The sequence below is a fragment of the Pseudopipra pipra genome, chromosome 8 (genome assembly GCF_036250125.1).
Source record: "Pseudopipra pipra isolate bDixPip1 chromosome 8, bDixPip1.hap1, whole genome shotgun sequence".
NCBI lineage: Eukaryota > Metazoa > Chordata > Aves > Passeriformes > Pipridae > Pseudopipra > Pseudopipra pipra.
This window is the reverse complement of record NC_087556.1, coordinates 21,621,097-21,639,795: the sequence shown is the minus strand read 5'-3', so window position 1 is coordinate 21,639,795 and position 18,699 is coordinate 21,621,097. Positions and strand designations below refer to the sequence as shown.

Here is an 18,699-nt window from a genome sequence, read left to right as displayed (position 1 = left end):
TGTTGTAGATGACTTCTTTCCCAATACTTAGCAAGTAGGGATGGTTTTCTCCCCTCCTTGGTATATACCATAATGGTTTTCTACCCTGTATCCTTTAAATGCCAGAGCTGACTGAGGCTGAATGTTTCATGTCTAATATGTAGATTTAGTTCCTCGCTTTCCTTAGTTCTTGATGTAGCTTAAATGGCACTGAAAAATGTCCACTTATTCCCAAAACTGTAAAAGGCCAGGGCTGCAAATTCTGAAGATACCTCTTCATACAGTGGGACCTCTTAATAAAAAATGATACTGAAAAGAGACCAAAAGAGATTTTCACTACATAACTCTAGTGTCTACAGGAAGCTTCCTCAGTAGCTATATACATTCCAAAGGAGAATAAAATAGTATCTGAATTTTACTTCAAATCACATTTTTATAAATTATTTACTCATTTTTAGCAAAGAAAAGCTATGACAAAGGTCTACCCAGGCATCAAATATCTACAGAGGCAGCCATTTCCTACTGGTTAGAATGAATTCTGGATATTCTCCTGTTCACAGGAGGATATAGGAAATATTTTCTCAGCAAAGCAACACCACCTTGCCTCCTTTTACAGCAGAAAGGGGGCAACAGACACTTGCAGCAGTGTCTCTTCCATTCAGCCATGAGCCATCAAGACTTTTGCAATGACACAGTTACTTGAGAAGGAGGGAAGGAGCATATTGTGTTCCACGTGCTCAGAAGCTCACTTCTACTCTTGTAACTAGACTATTCCCTATTAGGTCATCTTGGACCTAATGACAAGCAAAACTAGTGTTTTGAAATGATTTTTGAAGTGTTTTGCCAAAGCTTAGCAATGAAAGAATGGAAAGATCACAGCCTTGTGGCACCACCATAAACCACATGTATTTGAACCTGAAGCCACAGTTTAATCATAACACCTTCTCCATCTCAGTTCCCATGTCAAAACAAGTACTTAGCCAGGCAAACACAGACAAACACATTCCAATACTATAAACCTATAACTGGGTATTTTTCCTAGTACTAAGGAAATTCAATTCAATATTCTAACCAAGCTTTCCCATAATTCTGAAAAGTGCCAAAAATTTATGACAGTCTATCTTGGCAAAATATGCCCTTAACTATTAAGCACCAACAGCACTTGATATTTTCCATAGATAAACAGTGAATTTATATTTTAGTCATCAGTTTATATTGAAAGTAATGCACAAAGGAAAATGTAAAAGGGAGGAACTGTTTCTGTACACCACATTCTCCTACAACTGTAACCACACAGAAGACCTTTTCAAATGATATTTCTGAACTGGACAGGGAGACACAAGGTGAAATTATATTAGCGGTGTTCTAGGTGGGATAAAACCCCAAACCCAACACAGAAGCCATTCAAGCTGTTGATATGTTCAGCTGAAGAGCAATGTACAGCACATTTTATTCAGTCCTGTGCAGTATGGCTTTTAGATCTGAGTGACTTGCCTCCTGTCAGCCCACCACCTGATTATAGGTCACAATTAAGACATCTCAGAGATGCAGTACATAGGCAAGTGTCTTACCTGTCTTGCAGCGTCCCTTAAAATTTTAAATGAAAAATGTCTTAAGTGAACGCAACTATTTCAGTGGCCTTCCTCACCACACAATTTCTTCAACTGCAATTGTATAAAGCTACTAAATAAAGTTGACAGGAAATAACTGATTGCAAGCCTATATTTTTTATAAAAATAAAAGTGTAATTTGGCAGAGCCTATAGCGAGAAAACAGACACCAAGAATCATTGGAAGTCACTGGAGATTGTAAATAAAACAGCATTCAGTCTTTGAAAAAGATACTAGAAATAGTAGCAATACAGTTCTCTCAAAAGTTGAAAATATACAAAAATACACAAAATATACAAGTTTGTATTCTCTGATCAAGTCCTGACATCCAGATTCTTCCTGAGGTCTTACTACTTTTCAAATAGCAATGGTGGCACTTCAGATGTTACAACACTAAAGTATTACAGGTGTGGTTAAAGTGGGAACTAACTTGGCAATGTTTTAGTTCCTGTGGTTCTGTGGACTAGATTCCTGCCGCTGGGCTGAACAGAAAGAATATACAACAAAAGGTTTTCTTTATGCACATACAACTGTTAGACTGAATTATCATTATTGAAATTATGAGGAATGCCTCAGGGTTACAGATATATTGTCAGAGTTGGAGGGTTTTTCCCATTTTCATTAAAATTGCATCCATAAACTCCAATGAAATAAATTAATTTTGTCCTTTCTTACTGAAAACAATCCCATTCTCAAACAGATTAAATATCAGTTGATATTATCTGGAGGTCACCAAAAAACTGATAGGGTATGAAGATGCTGGAGAAAATCCTGAATTATCTTCCCAATACCCTTGATGCTGCAACAAAAACCAGTTTCAAGCTGTCCATCTTCCTTCCTTGGCACATTTTGTCCTCCCTATCCCAGTCAGGAAAACACAGAGAGAGGCACAGAGGTTGCTGTCTTAGCTGGCTTATGTCTGTATATATAACATATAAATCAGTACTACAATTACCTCCAGAGTCTCCTCTTCTTCAGCCCCATGATTTTCCATTACACATCAACATTAGCATGTTCAGGACCATTTCTAAATTAGAAAACTACAGAATTAGTCAACCTTGCCCAATCATTTTTCATGGTACCCTACCATGCTCAGACATCTACGGAATGTCATTTGAGGGGGTGGGGCAGAGGTAACAGTCTAAGAGTTTCTTTAATATTGGAAAATAATATGCTCATTTTTATAGACGTTAAGCAAGATACATCACAGATACTTTTTGATAACAGTGTGACAGACTAATGCTAAATAATACTAGATATCAATTAACCTTCTTTGAAGAGCAAGGGTGGATCAGCCTCTGAGAACAAAGCCTATACTGGTCCAGCTGGAGGGACTGTAACAATCAGCTTCAGCTCACTCTGTTTCAGCGAAAGTAGAAACGTTTATCTTTGTAAGTAATCTAGACCAGCCTAAATGGCAATAGAATATCAGTCACACAGCACCTCAATTAAAGTACCAAAAATCAAAGAAATGGGTCACTTTTTTAGGACACATATCCAAATGACCTGCTTCTGTTTCTACACAAAGCCAGAAGCAGGACCAGAAGTGGAAACTGTTGCCCAAATCACAAACCCGTTCTTCGCTACCATCATATGTCTGGACAGGATTCTTTTCTTCTGCTCTGTCAGTTGATGTTCTTTCCTTTTCTCTATTACATGGCTGTACTCAGACCACAGAGAAGAGGTTGTTGTAGTTTCGATTCACTGGTTTTTCTTCCCTTTTAGAAAATCATATTCGGTAGACAGAAAGTGTTGCACCTGGGACTCAAAACCAGAAGAAAATAACTTCTAGCTCATTCAAGCAAGGAAGTGTGATGGGCTATTAATTAATAATCTCATTTTAGCAGAATTCCACATGTGCCCCAGCTCAAGTACACACCGGGCAAAAAACAGAACAGATGTCTTGGCTCATATTGCTCCAAGTGTCCAAACTGGAGTCCTCTAAGTTTTTGAAAGAAATACAATATTTAATTTACAGTGTGTTATCAAAATATATTTATGCTCTCTGAAAGAGAGACATTTCATTCTTCTTGCTTTACACTAGCCTCTGTGAAAATGAGTGGAAACATAAACTCCTTTTGCTTTTGTATAAGCATGTGGAGCTTCATTCATTAGTTCATATGTTTGTGCTGTGATGTCAGGTGGTCTATGCAGTATTTCTAAGATAATGAAGAAAAGTATTAAACCAAATCATTTAAACTTTCTTCAATTCAGAAATGAGAAAACAACAAGTTAAGATACTAAACAATGAAAACTGTGGTGCTTAAAAATGGGGTCAGCTAGACAAGCAAAGTAGAGAAGTTACAAGGTGAGCTGCAAGGAGAAGTTAAGGGACTGTAGCAGGAGGGCCTGATGCAGCTGCAAGCCAGACAGTTGGGGCTGTAGCAACCAGTCACTTGAAACAGCTTCAGGAGAGGCTGCTCAGCACAGCTGGCCTGGCGAAAGATGAAGTGCACTTGGTAGGAATGCCACAGCAGACCTCTGTGCAACAGAATTCAAGACCTGAAACCCAACAGCCTGTAGTACAGCTACAGGTGGTAACCCATAGAATTAATAAATTTGCCAAAAATACATATTTGCCCCCCAAAAAATGCAGAAATTGTGTTCCGCATGCAAATAAATACCTTTTTACTAGCACCTTCCCTATAAAGGCCCTTTCCAAGAGTAACATCAATGTGAGGAATGTAAAAGCACTTTAGCAACAGCACTGACACTGACATGACAGTACTTGTGCATAACTACATGCAGATGGGATTAACACTTGTCAACACCTGATTCAGGGCATCACAGAGCCTCTCTGGATAGATCACCTGTAACCACCTAAATACAGACAGCATCATAATGTACATATTTATGAGATCACGAGTCACAAGCAACCTTCATGCTCGCTTTCTCTCATTTTCAGTGCTTCAGAGCACCTGTACGCTTGCACTGGGTACAGTACAGGAACCGAGCAGCTATCAGCAAGCACAGGAGCTGCTCAGCTGCCAGAAGCAAGAAAGCTGCTTTACTGGACTCTGCACATGACCAGAAGCATCTTGTCTCAAGGTGCAGCTCTGCTACATCGTGTTTCAGAGACTGCTCAGTTGTCACCATTCTGACACTCTGCTCCGCCCCACAGTGTAAACACACTTTGACTTTACAATCCTGATGTTTGTCTATAATTCTTAGAGGTAAAATTCAGGCATGCTCTGAATTCAGGCCATACCATGACCAGTCTCTTGTCACGCTAAAAGCAGCTTCCCTGCAGGATGCTACAGTTTAGGACTACTCAGACCACATCTCACAGGTTATTTTATCAATCCTTTGGAGGACAGAGAGATGAAAGGACATTCTCCAGAGTAGGTAGTCAGGTCAGTCTCCTTGCCCAAAGCCATCTTGGTCTGGACTGAGACTGCTGCTAAAAATTATAAGGGAACAGTATTACCTAATATGTCTCAAAAAGTATTTCATTTTTATTCTTCCACAAGCCATGCCCAATTTTTCAAACCCTGACAATCTCCTTCTGTTCCTAATAGCCAAGAGTTCTTAGAGGAAAAAAAGAAGAGATTTTATATATTTTCTAGTTCTTATACTAGCTTTCCTGTTTTCCATTCTCCTCCACCCACTGCCATTGCACATTTTAGGCACTTTCCAATGATATCCTTGGCAAAGCACTAGGTCTCGGTTTCTTCTTCACAATTCTGGTACTTCAGTTTTCCCAGACACCTGCTACCACAGCTTTGCCATTTCTCCTATTTACTTCCTCACTTCTCAGTTTCATGGCTTTTTATTATTTTGCAAATCACTCAGAATACAGACAATAACCTAAAAATATGTTATTATTTCAGTTAATTTACCTTACCATACATTTCATAAGCATAAGCAGATCCTTCTCTAAATCACTGACCTGGCTGATATAATTAATTACCTTTATCAGTATATAACTTCCTCATCTGATTCCTATGGCTCAAGCAATAATATTCTGAAGGAATACACAGGAATATAAGACATATCCATACTGTTGCTTTAATGAATAGGTATTACACTTCAAGAACACAGAAGAAAAAGAATTCTTTGTATTGCTTGAAATGTCAACATGAACTACCAGCTTTTGTATTATTGGTACATATCCTTTTATATTACTGGTACAGATAATGTTTGCATATAGCCCACAAATATATAGATTTAAATACATTCTGAAAAAAAATTTAAAGTAAATTATTTCGCATCATTACTTTTTCTTTTTAAAGAAATAGAAGTATGATTCACATGTATAGTCTTACAGGTATTCTCTGCTAGATAATCCCTTTCCAGGGATGTATTGAAAATTACAGACAAACCAAAATTTCAACAATTTCAGCTTTTAACCAAAAGCAGTACTAAACATGTATGATACACCTCCAACACATTGGTATTCTACTGGTTTTTACCTTAAAAAAAAAAAAAGGCAGCTCCAAGAAAACACTGAAAAATAACAAATGTAGCTAATTGCAGATCATAGACCAACGCCCTTACAGATGATGTTTTTATACATCTATACCTGTCATGTACCTTGCTGAGTCCACAGGATGGAACACCAGTTTCTGGGAAAGCCCCACTTCCTGAACGAATTTGACGTGTTGTTCATTCACAACCAATGCACAAAGGACACTTTGAAATGCAGCCCCACAGCACAGCTCCACCAGACACCCGGGCAGGCTTGGAAATCATTCTAAACCAAGCTCAAAATGTTCCTTCTCTCTTAAGGCATTTCTTTCTACTCTGGCATTCTTAAGTATCAGCTTACTTAAGCAATTCTGGGTCAGATCAAAGGTCTGTCTCATGTGACATTTGTGACATTAGTCTGCATCACACACCTGAGGAAGAAAAGAACAAGCGAGGGGTGGGTGCCTGCAGACACGTGTATGAACAGTACGTCACTCACTGAGCTGGTACAGCAACCCAATGGGAAATGCTGAAACAAATGAAATTACAGTATGAACTTTGATTCAGGAAAGTGTTGGTGGTATCAGTTCTACCAGGAATGGGAATAATTGAAATCTTTTTTAGGAGTTCATGATGCTTTGAGGAGTTTTTTTTTCACAAAAGAAGAAATTCTCCTGTAACAGAATGATGAAAGTTACCAGACTTGGAGGAAAGGTTAAGCTTGAAAGAAATCACAACCCTTACAGAAAAGATACCTTGAAAACCAATAATTTCTCCCTGAAAGACTCTATTGTATCACTGTTGTCTTCCTATTTGCTAAATATTATGAACATTTTATAGCCAAAGCTATACAAATAATATATACCTTGTCAACAGTTTCAAATTACAAACAGTACACAGCAATCTAGTCTTCACTCATCTCTTTAGTCCTGACTCAACATCATTATGGCAATAACAAACAGGACTGCTTCAAATGTATGACATAACCCCAGGCAGATCTCTACAATACAGAGAAAGGTTCAAGTACCAAAGTCCATGCTGCAGCTGTTGGTAAGATCCATTAGTGACCAGAAATTAAATATCTTGTACAGCTGTCATTCATGTATATTTGTGATGGAATACTTCTGTGATCACCTTCCTAGTTCCTTCCTGGTTACAAGCTGGTCTCCAGGAAGGCCTGAGTGAAACCATCACAATATTATTTCTAAACTAGAAGTCAGAAACATTTTTAATCACAAAATATTTTAGATTGTAATTTCCTCAATGCTGAGACCTTTTTGCTCCCTATTAGAATAATAAAAAAAGAAAAGTGATAGTTGTTTATAAATAATACAATGCAGCATAATGGATATTCAAGTTTACATATATGTGTTTCTTTACATGTAGACTCCTATGACATTTTCTTTCTGCTTTCACTTCTGAGTTTATTTTATACTTTAAATCTAAAGGGATGACAACAATAACAACAAAAAATGTAGAAACAGTTATTCTGAAATCCAGTGTTTGATACTAAATGCAGAATTTTTTCTCCCAATATACTCTGAGGGTAGAAAGATGCAGGCTTATATGGCCACAAGAGTTATGAAGTAACTCTTTTAAATAACTTTAAGTAACTCTTTTAAATGCTGTACTACAGCAATAAATGTTCCAAACTAGAATATATAAAATTATATATATATATGCTGAAGGCATTGTGATATGTGTAACAGCACTATATAATCTTATTTCAAGACATCCTTTTCATTTTTTGTGCAGCCTTTTGTCTGTGTGAGCGATTTTGTCAGTGGGGACACAAAGATATTGAGACCATTTGCTACCTGTGCCTGAATGCTGATCAATGCTTGGTAGGCACACACTGAAAGGAAAGACACAAACCACTGATTCTCCCCTCTGCCCTGTGCAAGTGTCATCCTCAAAGTCAGGGCCCAGTAACCCAAGCTCCTAAGCACTCCCACAAAGGCCTCCTGGGTAGCCTTCAGGTAAATCCACACCCCAAACAGGAGGATGGACAGAAAAGCAAACTTGTCCAATTTAATCCTGTTGCAACATTAAACAATTAGTGTGTCTGCAGGACCAAATTTTATGTTTCTGGATGCATGTGGAACAGATGACAGTAAAACTGAAAAGCAGAAGTGTAGCTTTTTACACAGTCCCCAGAGAAATAAAACACATTTTCTCAGCAGGTGCTAAAATGTGTTTGCTCAGAAGACACTTCATGAGAAAATCCTACTAAATTTACTGTTTTCACATCTTTGCCTACCCTGCAGTACATACCTACATGTATGACCTGTTTCCTCCAGTGAGCCTGGAGGAAACCAAATCCAAATCCCATTCAATTAAATTTAGTGTTGCATTTTCAAATGCATCTCCTACTACTATTACTATATGAACAACTTTGAAAATGCCATTTAGTATACAAAGTGATAAAGGATAAAAGTTTTAAGATTTCTAGGGCAGTTGATAGGAGTCTTCTAAAATCAACACTATGGCATTGAGCCACTTGACCCACAGTGAGGAGACTAAAACGTCTGAAAAATCAGTATTATTTAAAAATACTTGGGACAGAAACGTACCCTCCTCTCATTTGTTAAGACACAGCTAAGTTTAAAACAGCTTATATGAATCCTGGAAAAGGAAAAAATCCATTGAAATAGATTAGCTGGAAAAAACGGTGATGTACTACTTTAAACAAGAAGCAGTACTGTTTCACCTGTTTGTAGCAAGCAGTAAGTAGCAAATACAGAGAATATCGTGAGGAATGGTGTTCCATAAACTCATGGTTTCCAAAAACCAGCTATGGGACACTGAATAGCAAGTTAAGTAAGCAGTGTATCAACGAAAATAGACATTGAGGGGGAAAAGAACTATGTCTAAATTGACATCGTTTTAAACAATAGAGTTTGAGTGCTTTTCTGGCCTGGTATAAAGTACCACAAATTTGCATTCAGATCCATATGATCAAGCACAAACCCTCACAGGCAGCATGTGACAGTCTACTGCTAACCCTGTTTCCCCTACACTCTTCACTGCTACAGCTTGTTGCTGGCACATCTTCCTACGGATATTCTGAAAGCAGAAGAAATCAAACACATACAAAATACTTTCAAATAGCAGATTCTTTCAGGAAAAAATGAGCCTGCTACATGACTACAGATTCCAGTTCAGATTCAGGAGGTTTGAATTTGGGCTGTTTTCTGATTCAGATGTAGATGGTACCAGTTTGGGCTATTTTCACTAAACCTCTACAGCCTTGAAAAACAGAACTGTGGCAATCACTTCCTGACTTTCATGTGAAGGCAGACTGATCAAGCCAAATTCCTGCTACTGAACAGCTACATTTACATTCACATTACACTGCTTCCATGGTTGAAACTCTCCCTTTAGTGCTATTCCAGTAGTTGTACAAAATCAGAGCTCAAGCAGTAGATGCATATTTTAAATAGAGACTTCTACATATGAATAAATACTCTCTTTGAAGCAATTATCAGTCAGAGAGAGATTAAAGACAGCATGTAGATATAGGCAGGGTGAAGCACCTCTGAGCTAGGTGAAATACTATCACCTCAAGACAGTAAAATCAGATGGATATTCTGAAGTGAATTTTCAATCATTTTACATATTGCTCAGGAGAGCTTATGCTGCTGCTCTATTGTCAGGATTTCCTGAAGGAAAAGTCACACAAAAGCTCACAAAGCTGTCTTTTAAAGAGCAAAATGTGCAATATCTTGTGATTCCCCACATTCCCCAAAAGAAGGAAAGTCAAAATCAAAACCACACTACTACTTGGAAAGACAGGTAGTACATGAAATTCTCTTGACAAATTCTTTCCTATAAAGAACAGTTGTATCCTTGACTCCTGAGTACTTCTAAGAAAAAAATTTGGCCCAATCACCTCTATTAATATTGGAGACAAAACTTTGTTAATAGAAAATGAGTTAAGAAATGTTTTTTCTAACATGACTGAGAGAAAAAGTACATCTTATATGGTCATGTGATGAATAAAATTGAAACCTGGTTATCAACCAATTGCTTACTTCAAAAAAGGTTTCTCGTCTGTTTTATATGCATTGAAGGCACTAGACTGTACCTATGAGCATTAATATAATTTGTAAAAAAGAGCTTCCTCTTGAAATAGTCATGCATAGTTCATTGAGATCCTTTGATGCAGCACTGTCTCCTCAAAGCATTAAAAATAAACATTAAAGAGATTTACTGTAAATTGATGTTTTAAACTAATCTATTTGCAGTTCTTTTTATTTTCCTTCTCATTGCTAAATGTTTATGCTATATGACACAGTTTGTGATTCTCTGTGTTTTATTACAACTGTGTGAAATCCCAGAAGTTCAGAAATGGCAACTGAGAGCCAAGGCTGTACCTACACCCTGGCTTGCACTTCTCACACTCTTTCCTGCAGCTTGATTGTCCATCTCTCCTGTGTGCCACAGCCCCTACCTGGGGCACATTCCTAGGGTTTCTTGCCATGCAGAGGAGGCTATGGGTAGATGCTGGTGTATCACTAAGCCTCACCCCACCGTGCAGCCAGGATGCAGCTTTGGCCTCCAACCCAGATCAGGAACTCAAACAGGCTGTAGGTTTCCTACACTAAACAGTCAATCTGTAATCCACATTAAGACAATGGCATGAATGGTCTCCATAAAAAGGGGTGAGCATCAAAACTTACGAATCTAAAAGGAACTTATACACAGCTGATATATTATATTTAACATTAGTAGCTTCAGCAGGAACACCTGAGAAACCCAAAATCATCATATAAAGCATGTACTAGAAGGCATTGAACTAGAGAGCATTAATTTCAGTGGAAATAAGAAAAGGCAGTCATCAAAGGAGTCAGAGAGAAACCTCCGGGCCAGAAAAAACACCAGTCTTGTCAGTGATAGCAGTCAAACTCTGGATTTTGCCTACTTGTTTCTCTACAATTGGCCCTGTATGAAGATGCTTGTTCTGATCCAGGGACATCACGTACCAAGAACTAAAATGCTTCAGACAAGTCATCTGATCCCTTGTTTCCTGTGCTAAAGGAGTTTTCTACCTACCCAGAAATTCAAAGTCAAACCAAAAATTATCTTAACAATAGGATATAGAGAACTGGAGCCCTGAGTAAACAGGAAATACCTGGCAATTCACAGCAAATTTTGATCAAATGGAGGTGGGATACTCACAGTCTAGGACAGAGTTTGTTTCACTGAGTCTGGTTTTGACCATGCCTCAATGGCCTCAACGGTCTCAACAGCTCTTAAATAGAACCCAGAACACGCCGCCAGAGGTAGTATGTGGGAGGAATGAGCCAGTGGAAAATAAACATCAAAAAATAACAGAGGGGTTAAAAAATAGGTTTTGTTTCTGAACATGCAAGATAAAGAAGTTGCTTTTAAAAATCTTTTTTATTTATAAGCATAAATGGAGAGTTACACAGTCATATTGGGAGAGGATCAGAGAGACAAACCCAGACTAAGCCACAACACATGCAGCAATGAGGAAATCATGTTGCAACAGTCAGTGACATTTAGAAAGCCTTTTCCAAAATTATAATGGTGTTTTGAGCATCAAAAATTTAGAATAGAAATGGATGCATGTTCTGTAAACCGTCCTGCCAAGCGAATTTACTGGCAAACCCTGCACTACCTGCGTTAGGTAATAGTGCCAGGAATTCATCCTCTATCTTTTGTAGCCACATACAGGAAAATAAAGCTAGTGGCTATCTACATAATCACAAAAGTGGCATTCTGTGTAGATGTGAGTTCTTAAAACATCAGATACAAAAATACCATTTAGGTAGAGGGCTTCGATGATGTTGTTCCAGTGCAAAACACTTCAAGATTGTTCTGAGACACCACTATGCCCCAAACTCCTGGGCCTTGTCCCTCAGCTGGGAAGTGCAGGTTGGCACAGGTTTCCAGGCCATGTCTCAGCAGGCAGCAGCACAATTCCCATTGGGCCCAGATGTGCCAGGGAGCACAGTGATGACACAGGCATCCCCCAAAACAAATGCCCATCTACCTAAAACAGCCCTTGTGGCTGGGAAGGAGGGTTTCATGCTAACCATCACTATGGTCAAGATACCACCCACGTGGTAAAACAAATCCCAGTTCCTCTTTGTCTTTATCCAATGAGCATATTATGTCAGAGGGACAGTTGCTGGGGTTACAACTTACAACTACAAAAATAGCATGACATTATGTTTGCTGCAAGGCTCAAATTTGCCACCGCCTCCAGGCACTCCCAGGGTGTCCTGAAGAGGAAGGCAGGGTGTTTCCTGCAGTGGGGGTTAGTCAGGCCCTGGCCACTCTTCCAGCCTGGGCCCCCAGAGACACCCTTTTTGGGTGATGAGTAATGTTGGAGGAATGGAGAAACTCCTGCTGCTCACTCACCCTGCCTGTGGTGCAGGTCGGCAGGGCCACCTTTACCAGCTGCACACTGCGGTGTCTTCCTGTCCATACGGGCTGTACAGAAGCCCACTTGACCACAGACAGGATCAGTCCAAAAATGGGCCAGGAGTTCAGACTCTGAAAACACCTGCAGGGCAAAAAGAAGAGGTCTAGGGCTGTTTGGAGGGACTTGGCCTTGTTCTTCTTTATTGAAGGTTTTTCTCTAGGAGTTTTCCTATCTTGTTGCACCCAACCAAGCTTTCTCAGCACCAGGACAGATGGCCACACAGGCTGACTTGCAGGCAGGCCAGAAAGAGCTAAGCAGGCTGTAAGCATTTTCTGGTGAGGCTGCGCTGTTTAGATCCAGACATTTTTGATGCACGTTCACACTTAAAATGAGGAAGAGGAGGAATTTTGCTGTAACAAGAAAGGCTTTGTTTGACATTTGGGGTAGGGTGGCTTCCTTCTCCTAATTTCAGGACTTCATCTGCACTTGACTCTCCTTTGATTTCCCAGGAACAGTATATTCCAAGGTGGCCAAGAGAATCCACTCTCTCAGATGCCTCAGGTTTAAGACAAATGTGAGATACTGGGTCCTAGATGTACTTTTTTGAGGAGGACTAGGAAACAGTCTAAAGTTGTGCCAGGGGAGGTTTAGATTAGCTATTAGGAGAAATTTCTTCACTGAAAGGGTGGTCAGACATTGGAATAGGCTTCTCAGAGAAATGATGGAATCACCATCCCTGGGAGGGTTCAAAAGGCTGGTGGATGTGGCACTTGGGAATTTGGTTTGGTGGAACACAGTGGTTCTAGGTTAATGGTTCGACTCAATCTTAGAGGTCTTTTCCAGTCTCAATGTTTCTATTATTTATTCTTTGCCCACGTTCTGCATGCTAGGCCATATCACTTGGTAGCAGCAACTTCTGTTACTTCTAGACCAAGATTCTTTTTCCCAAGAAAAATTCCCAGTGCCAGTGTGTCTTCGTAGGAGTGGGGAGGTAAAGGAAGTAAGATATGCCCTGTGTGAGTATTCAGTGTGCCAGGGCTCTGAGGACAAAAATTTACCTCCTTCCCTTGTACTGCTTTCCAGACATGTAAAAACAAACCCCGGTGGAATAGTAGGAAAGGGTTTGGGCTTTTTTTGGCTACAAACTCCTTGTAGGTCCTAAAGTGAAGCACAGCTTCATCTAGGGCCGTGCATGTGGATGGAAGAATGGAAGAAGCAAACAGGCTGAGGTATGACCAGTGGACAGGCCCCATAGCAGGTGCCACAAAATCTCATGAACAACTCCTGTGCAATGAAGACTTCGTTAGGAGTAACTTCTTGGCAGCAGTACCAGTGCAAGCAGTCACTCACCCTATTCTTCTAGCCCTGTGCTGCACCCTCACAAACATCTGTGCACCAAACCAAATCAAGGAACTGGTGTAGTTAAAAACCCTTTTTCTGTGACTTTTTGCTGGATTGTTTGTAGTGGACTCCTTCCCCAGTCCATGTCACTGCACAGCTACACAAACACAGGGGCCAGCAGATCACAGGGGTGAGAGATCCTGTGTGAGTCACACTGTCACCAAGCCCTGAGCTCACGGGACTCAGGGACTGCTCTGACCACAAGGCATCAGCAGTAGCCCCTTCCCAGGAGCAGTGAGGTGACAGAGCTGTGAGGACAGGCGTGAAAGCCTCGGCACTGGGCACTGCAGAGCATTAAAACTAGACCTGTAACTTCTGTTGAGTCAGGAAGAAACAAGGCGAAACCAGCCCGGCAGTGCAAATGACAGGCTGCCACCAAAGATGTCAAAGGGAAACAGCCTGGGATTTCTGTGACAGCCAGGCAAGAGGCAGTCGTTGTGCAAGAGAAATCAGGGCATGAGCCTACTGAGCAAATCTTTTATTCTGGTATGGCTTCAGATAAGTGGGAATATTATATAAGCAAAAGGGAAAGTGACAGAGAAATTTATTAATATCCACTTCTTCATATTGTCAGAGCATTAATTTTAGCTAATTCAAAATTAATTGAATTTTCAAAATAACTTTTAGGGAGTAAAATTACAAAGTTGTCCAGTTCACAACTACATATAATGCAAGGTGGAATTCCAAAGTTTTGTGTATTGAATGACATTCAACATTATTATATTATTCCCTAAAGCCCATAAACTTTATAAGATACCCCAAAAAGGGCAATTTGTACACTGTGGGTCCACCCTAGAAAAACACTGTATTCAAATATCAAGTGATTTCCCTGCTGAAAGCTCAGAGACCAAAAACATCAGCCATGCCAAGATCAGAGTGATACTATTATCAAAGACACAAATCGCATGGCAGGCTATTTCCCCAGAGTCATCTGCACTAACCAGGAAAGTTTATTTTGCTGCTATGGTTTTGCAAGAAAAAAAAAATGCAGTCAGTACAATCTGGGGAGGAGAATTCCACATGAAAACTTAGCCCAAGTGGCAATGAGAATCTCCCCAAGAAATAACTCTGTGTGTCCTCAAAAACATATTGTACTTATCAAACATATTAACATGATGCAGGTGTATGTACCTTTTTTAAAAAAGAACTAGCAGGTTTCCGACCTAGAGCAGCCTTAGTTTATAAACTAAGCTGTGGACAGGCCAAGGATACAGAAGGGGAGCAGCAAGAACCATCCTCCAAAGGCACAGATTTCAAATTAATCAGCCCTCTGGGATAAAGGCAGAATGGGAATAAGTGCTTACATTGCCACTCAGAAGCAACCAGCTTCTGAGCTGGCAACCAGCCTGCAAAGGTCATCTTTAAAGAGGAAAAAATGGTTGAGCTCAAAACTAAGCAACAAATCTCAGAGATATCAGAGCCATAAAACACAGTCAGCTGCCTGCATTTTGGGTGGGAATAGCCTTGCCCTGTGTCCCTGGAAGGATCACGGTTTCCTCCTGTCTTACTTTAAGAAACAGGGTGAAATTTTTTTTTCTTTAGTTACATTCAAAAGAGCGGGGATCAGCTGATGGTTTTCTCTAGCTTTTGCTGGAGAACCTCTGGGAAAGTTTCCACGGCAGCATGTTCCCACCTGGTACACCTTCACCACAAGTGTGGAGGAGCGGGGAGGTGAGGGAAACCAAGTCCCCGCATCGCTCCCCGCAGCCAGCGAAGTCACCTGGGGCTGGGCAGGTGACTGGCGCGGGTCCCGGCCCCGCCACGGCCCGCTGGGCTCATCTGCCTCGACCCGCTACAGCCGGGCCATCCGCGCTGCCTCACCTGCGCGTCCCGGAGCCGCTCCGACAGCTCCAAAGGGAGGGGCGGCTTAGCGAGACCTCGTGCTCCCATTTCCAAAGGCTCCACCTCGGCTCCCGGCTCCGCAGCCACCTGTGCGCGCCCCGGGCGGGGCGGGGGCGGGCGGCGGGGCCGGGCCGAGCACCGGGTCCCTCCTCCGCCGGTGCCCGCGGGCCGGACGGGGAGAGGCTCCGGCAGCGCGGCACGGCCGCGCTCTGACCCGCGCTCCGAGCCGGCACCGGGAGGAGCCGTGCCCGGCTCTGCCGTGCCCTGCCCGGCACCGGGAGCGGCCGCGCCGGCAGGTGCCGGGCCGGGGGCAGCGCGTCCCGGCGAGGGCAGCGAGCAGGATCATGGACAAGCTCAACAGGCTGACAGTGCCGGCCGGGGAGAAGTTCAGGTAGGGCTGGACCGCTCGCGGTCTCCTCCGGGAGCGGCACCGCGCGGAGGCTCCTGCGGGAATGGAGCGGTGGGATGAGCCGCTTCCCGCAGTGGCGTTGGGGAGGGGGGGGGACTGGGAGACGCTGGGATACGAGGAAGTTGGCAGAAGCTTTGTAGTAAAACGGAGTTATCACCGGTGGCCGGGCCGCTGCCTGGAAATGTTGGGAGGTAAACACACTTAGTGATTTCAAAGCAAAATGTGCGTCGGCTTCACCTGCAGCGCGATGAGGAATGTTTTCAAAGTGTCTGTTTTCAAAGTTCTAAGAAAATAGTCTGTGACTCACTAAGATGAGCCTTATGCAAATTAGAAAAACTTAATTAATTGCTTAATGCTTTAATGCCCTATGAAGATGGCGTTTGCAGTTAAGTTCTGTAATGTTTCCTAATCTTCGAAAGAACTGGTGGAATAGGGGGAACTGGAAAACGGGAAATGTTCCTAAGTGAAGAACAAAGTTAAGTACAGGGTTTGAGAGGAAAAAAAGCAGAAGCTGGCCATTACTGAAGTATTTTTAGTGTGACTCGATTGATGTGCTGGTACAGTTGGCACCTCAAGGCTCTTTCATTGTGACTGGTGGTTTTTTTCTGAATAGCTAAAAGAAGTTCTGTTTCAGATTAAAGTAGCATAGAAACTTTTTCTTCCCCTGAAAAAAAAAATAAAATAGTGAAAAATATTTTTTCCTAAAGTAACTCATACTTAAGCACTCAATACTAATTTATAAAACTTTCTCAAGTCTCTCCCCCTCTCCTCAAAAGCCTTCATGCAAATCGGAATAATCCCTTGTAAAGCTAATTTTGATGCAATGCCTTTTCTTGATATCTACGCTGTCCATACTATTGGCGGGGAATGGGAGAGGTGGATGTACTTGCAGAGCTGCAGTGACACTTACTTTCCTCAGTCAGGCACACCTAATAAAACCCTAGCAGACTGCATCCTGCAGCCCAGTCCAGGCAAGAACTCTGTAAGAAGACAGGGGAAGAAGATGGTGAATTTTCTCATTGTCTGCAATTTATCCCCTTAAGTAGTCTAAACTGATCTAAATGGTGTCAGAGCTCAGTGTTGGTCTAAACCAGCTATATTAAGGTAATAAGCTGAGGAACAAGATGGAAAGCTTGGTTCTACCAAGACAGTTACTGGTACATAAAGAAATAAAGCACACTCTCTCTGCTATCATAAAATTGTAGCTGGGATGAATCTTCTGCACTTTTGCAAACCATTAAAGCAGGATTACTTTCAAGCACCCAGAGATGGTCTGTCTATATATGAGGTTTATAATGGTCCACAACTCATTGATGAACTGATGCATCACACCTCTGCTGCATCTTCAGTAGCTGACACTTCACGTACCTGATGCCCTTCATCTTGTCTGAGGTTTTAATATTGTTGTAAAAGAAGGAAGAGGAGGAAGTAGCTCTGTTTTCCTGTATTAACTTGAAATATTAGAAGCTATTTTTTCTCTCCTCCTTATGGCCAATTCACCCTAGTTGTGTAAGGAATGTAGGAGCACATGTTTCTCAAATGTGAGTGCTTCTCAGCACGTGCTATGGAAGTGCATGCATGCTTTGATTTGAGCATGTTGAAATACATCCTTAAACAGAAACCTGGATATTTGGCTACATGATCTTACTGCGGCATCAGCATTTTAAAACCTTAAGGCAGGACTTTTCATTAGTAGATATTCATAAATTTAGAGATGTGCAAATACAGGAAGAGATCAGTGCAACATGGCGGCAGCCTTTTCCTCCTCCTTTGAAACAGCTGAATACCCCCTTGTGCTGTGTGACTTGTTAACAGTGTAGCTGACTTCCTAATATAGCTCTGTCAGTATTGAAGACACATAGGTGGTTCAGAGTGTGTACTGAGCGTTACATGAACTAAACAGTTACGTTAAAAACATACCTTTCTGCATACGCTAAGATGCGATGCCAAGAAGTATCCTTGCCGAACATAGTTTCAACTGTAGTAATTACAGTTCACATTTTTTTAAAGACAGCTTTCTTAAAATTTCTGCTCTGTAGCAGCAAAAATTAAAGAAGCACTGCTGTTGAGTCAGTGTCTGAGAGTAGATATTTTGATTTTTTTTTTTTAAGTGTAGTCCTGAAAAACTAGATATTATGTGGCTTTGCTAAGCTCAGCTATTCTCCATGGGTATATTTGAGCCTACCAGAGCTAGCTTTTTGTTGTGTCAGCAAATCTTATGTCAGATCTGAATTCTCAACATATTCCATTTGTTAAGTTTATTGCAACAATAAGAAACATAAGTGTTCTTACATGCCTCTCATCTAACATGTTGTGGTATGTAAATTGTTTCAGTTAAGTTACTCAATTAACTTCAATATCAGTCAGATAGGAATGCTGGAACTCCATGGAATTCTGGTATTAATTTTTCTGTAGTGTTTCTTATAAGGCATGCACAGTATTATACAAATATTCCCTCAGAGTTCATTATGTGTTCTAACTGCTTCCTTATAGTCAGAAAAAATTAATTGTGAGGCTTGGTTATTTATTGTGAGTGGTGCATACAAATAATTTGGTACTTTGAATTGTTTTGTAAAGTGTGAAGTGAATACATGAGCAATAGCCATGCTGCCATAGCAGGCTCTAGTGTGATTTCAGCCTAAACTTCAGGGAAAAAA

The 18,699-nt window shown here is 41.0% G+C and overlaps 1 protein-coding gene across 5 annotated transcripts in view; it reads left to right on the top strand.

Annotated features, from left to right (window-relative positions):
- The window catches only part of BLNK (B cell linker), a 98,631-nt gene that overhangs the window by 36,196 nt on the left and 43,736 nt on the right, over nt 1-18,699 (top strand). For 2 of the 5 annotated variants that reach the window (XM_064662979.1, XM_064662978.1), the window contains exon 1: nt 15,692-16,024. The exons of the other annotated variants lie outside the window; for them this stretch is intronic. In XM_064662979.1, the coding sequence (XP_064519049.1) occupies nt 15,978-16,024 (47 nt within the window). In that variant the 5' untranslated portion in view covers nt 15,692-15,977. Of the gene's footprint in view, nt 1-15,691; nt 16,025-18,699 lie in introns of those variants that run through there. 5 annotated transcript variants of the gene reach the window in all.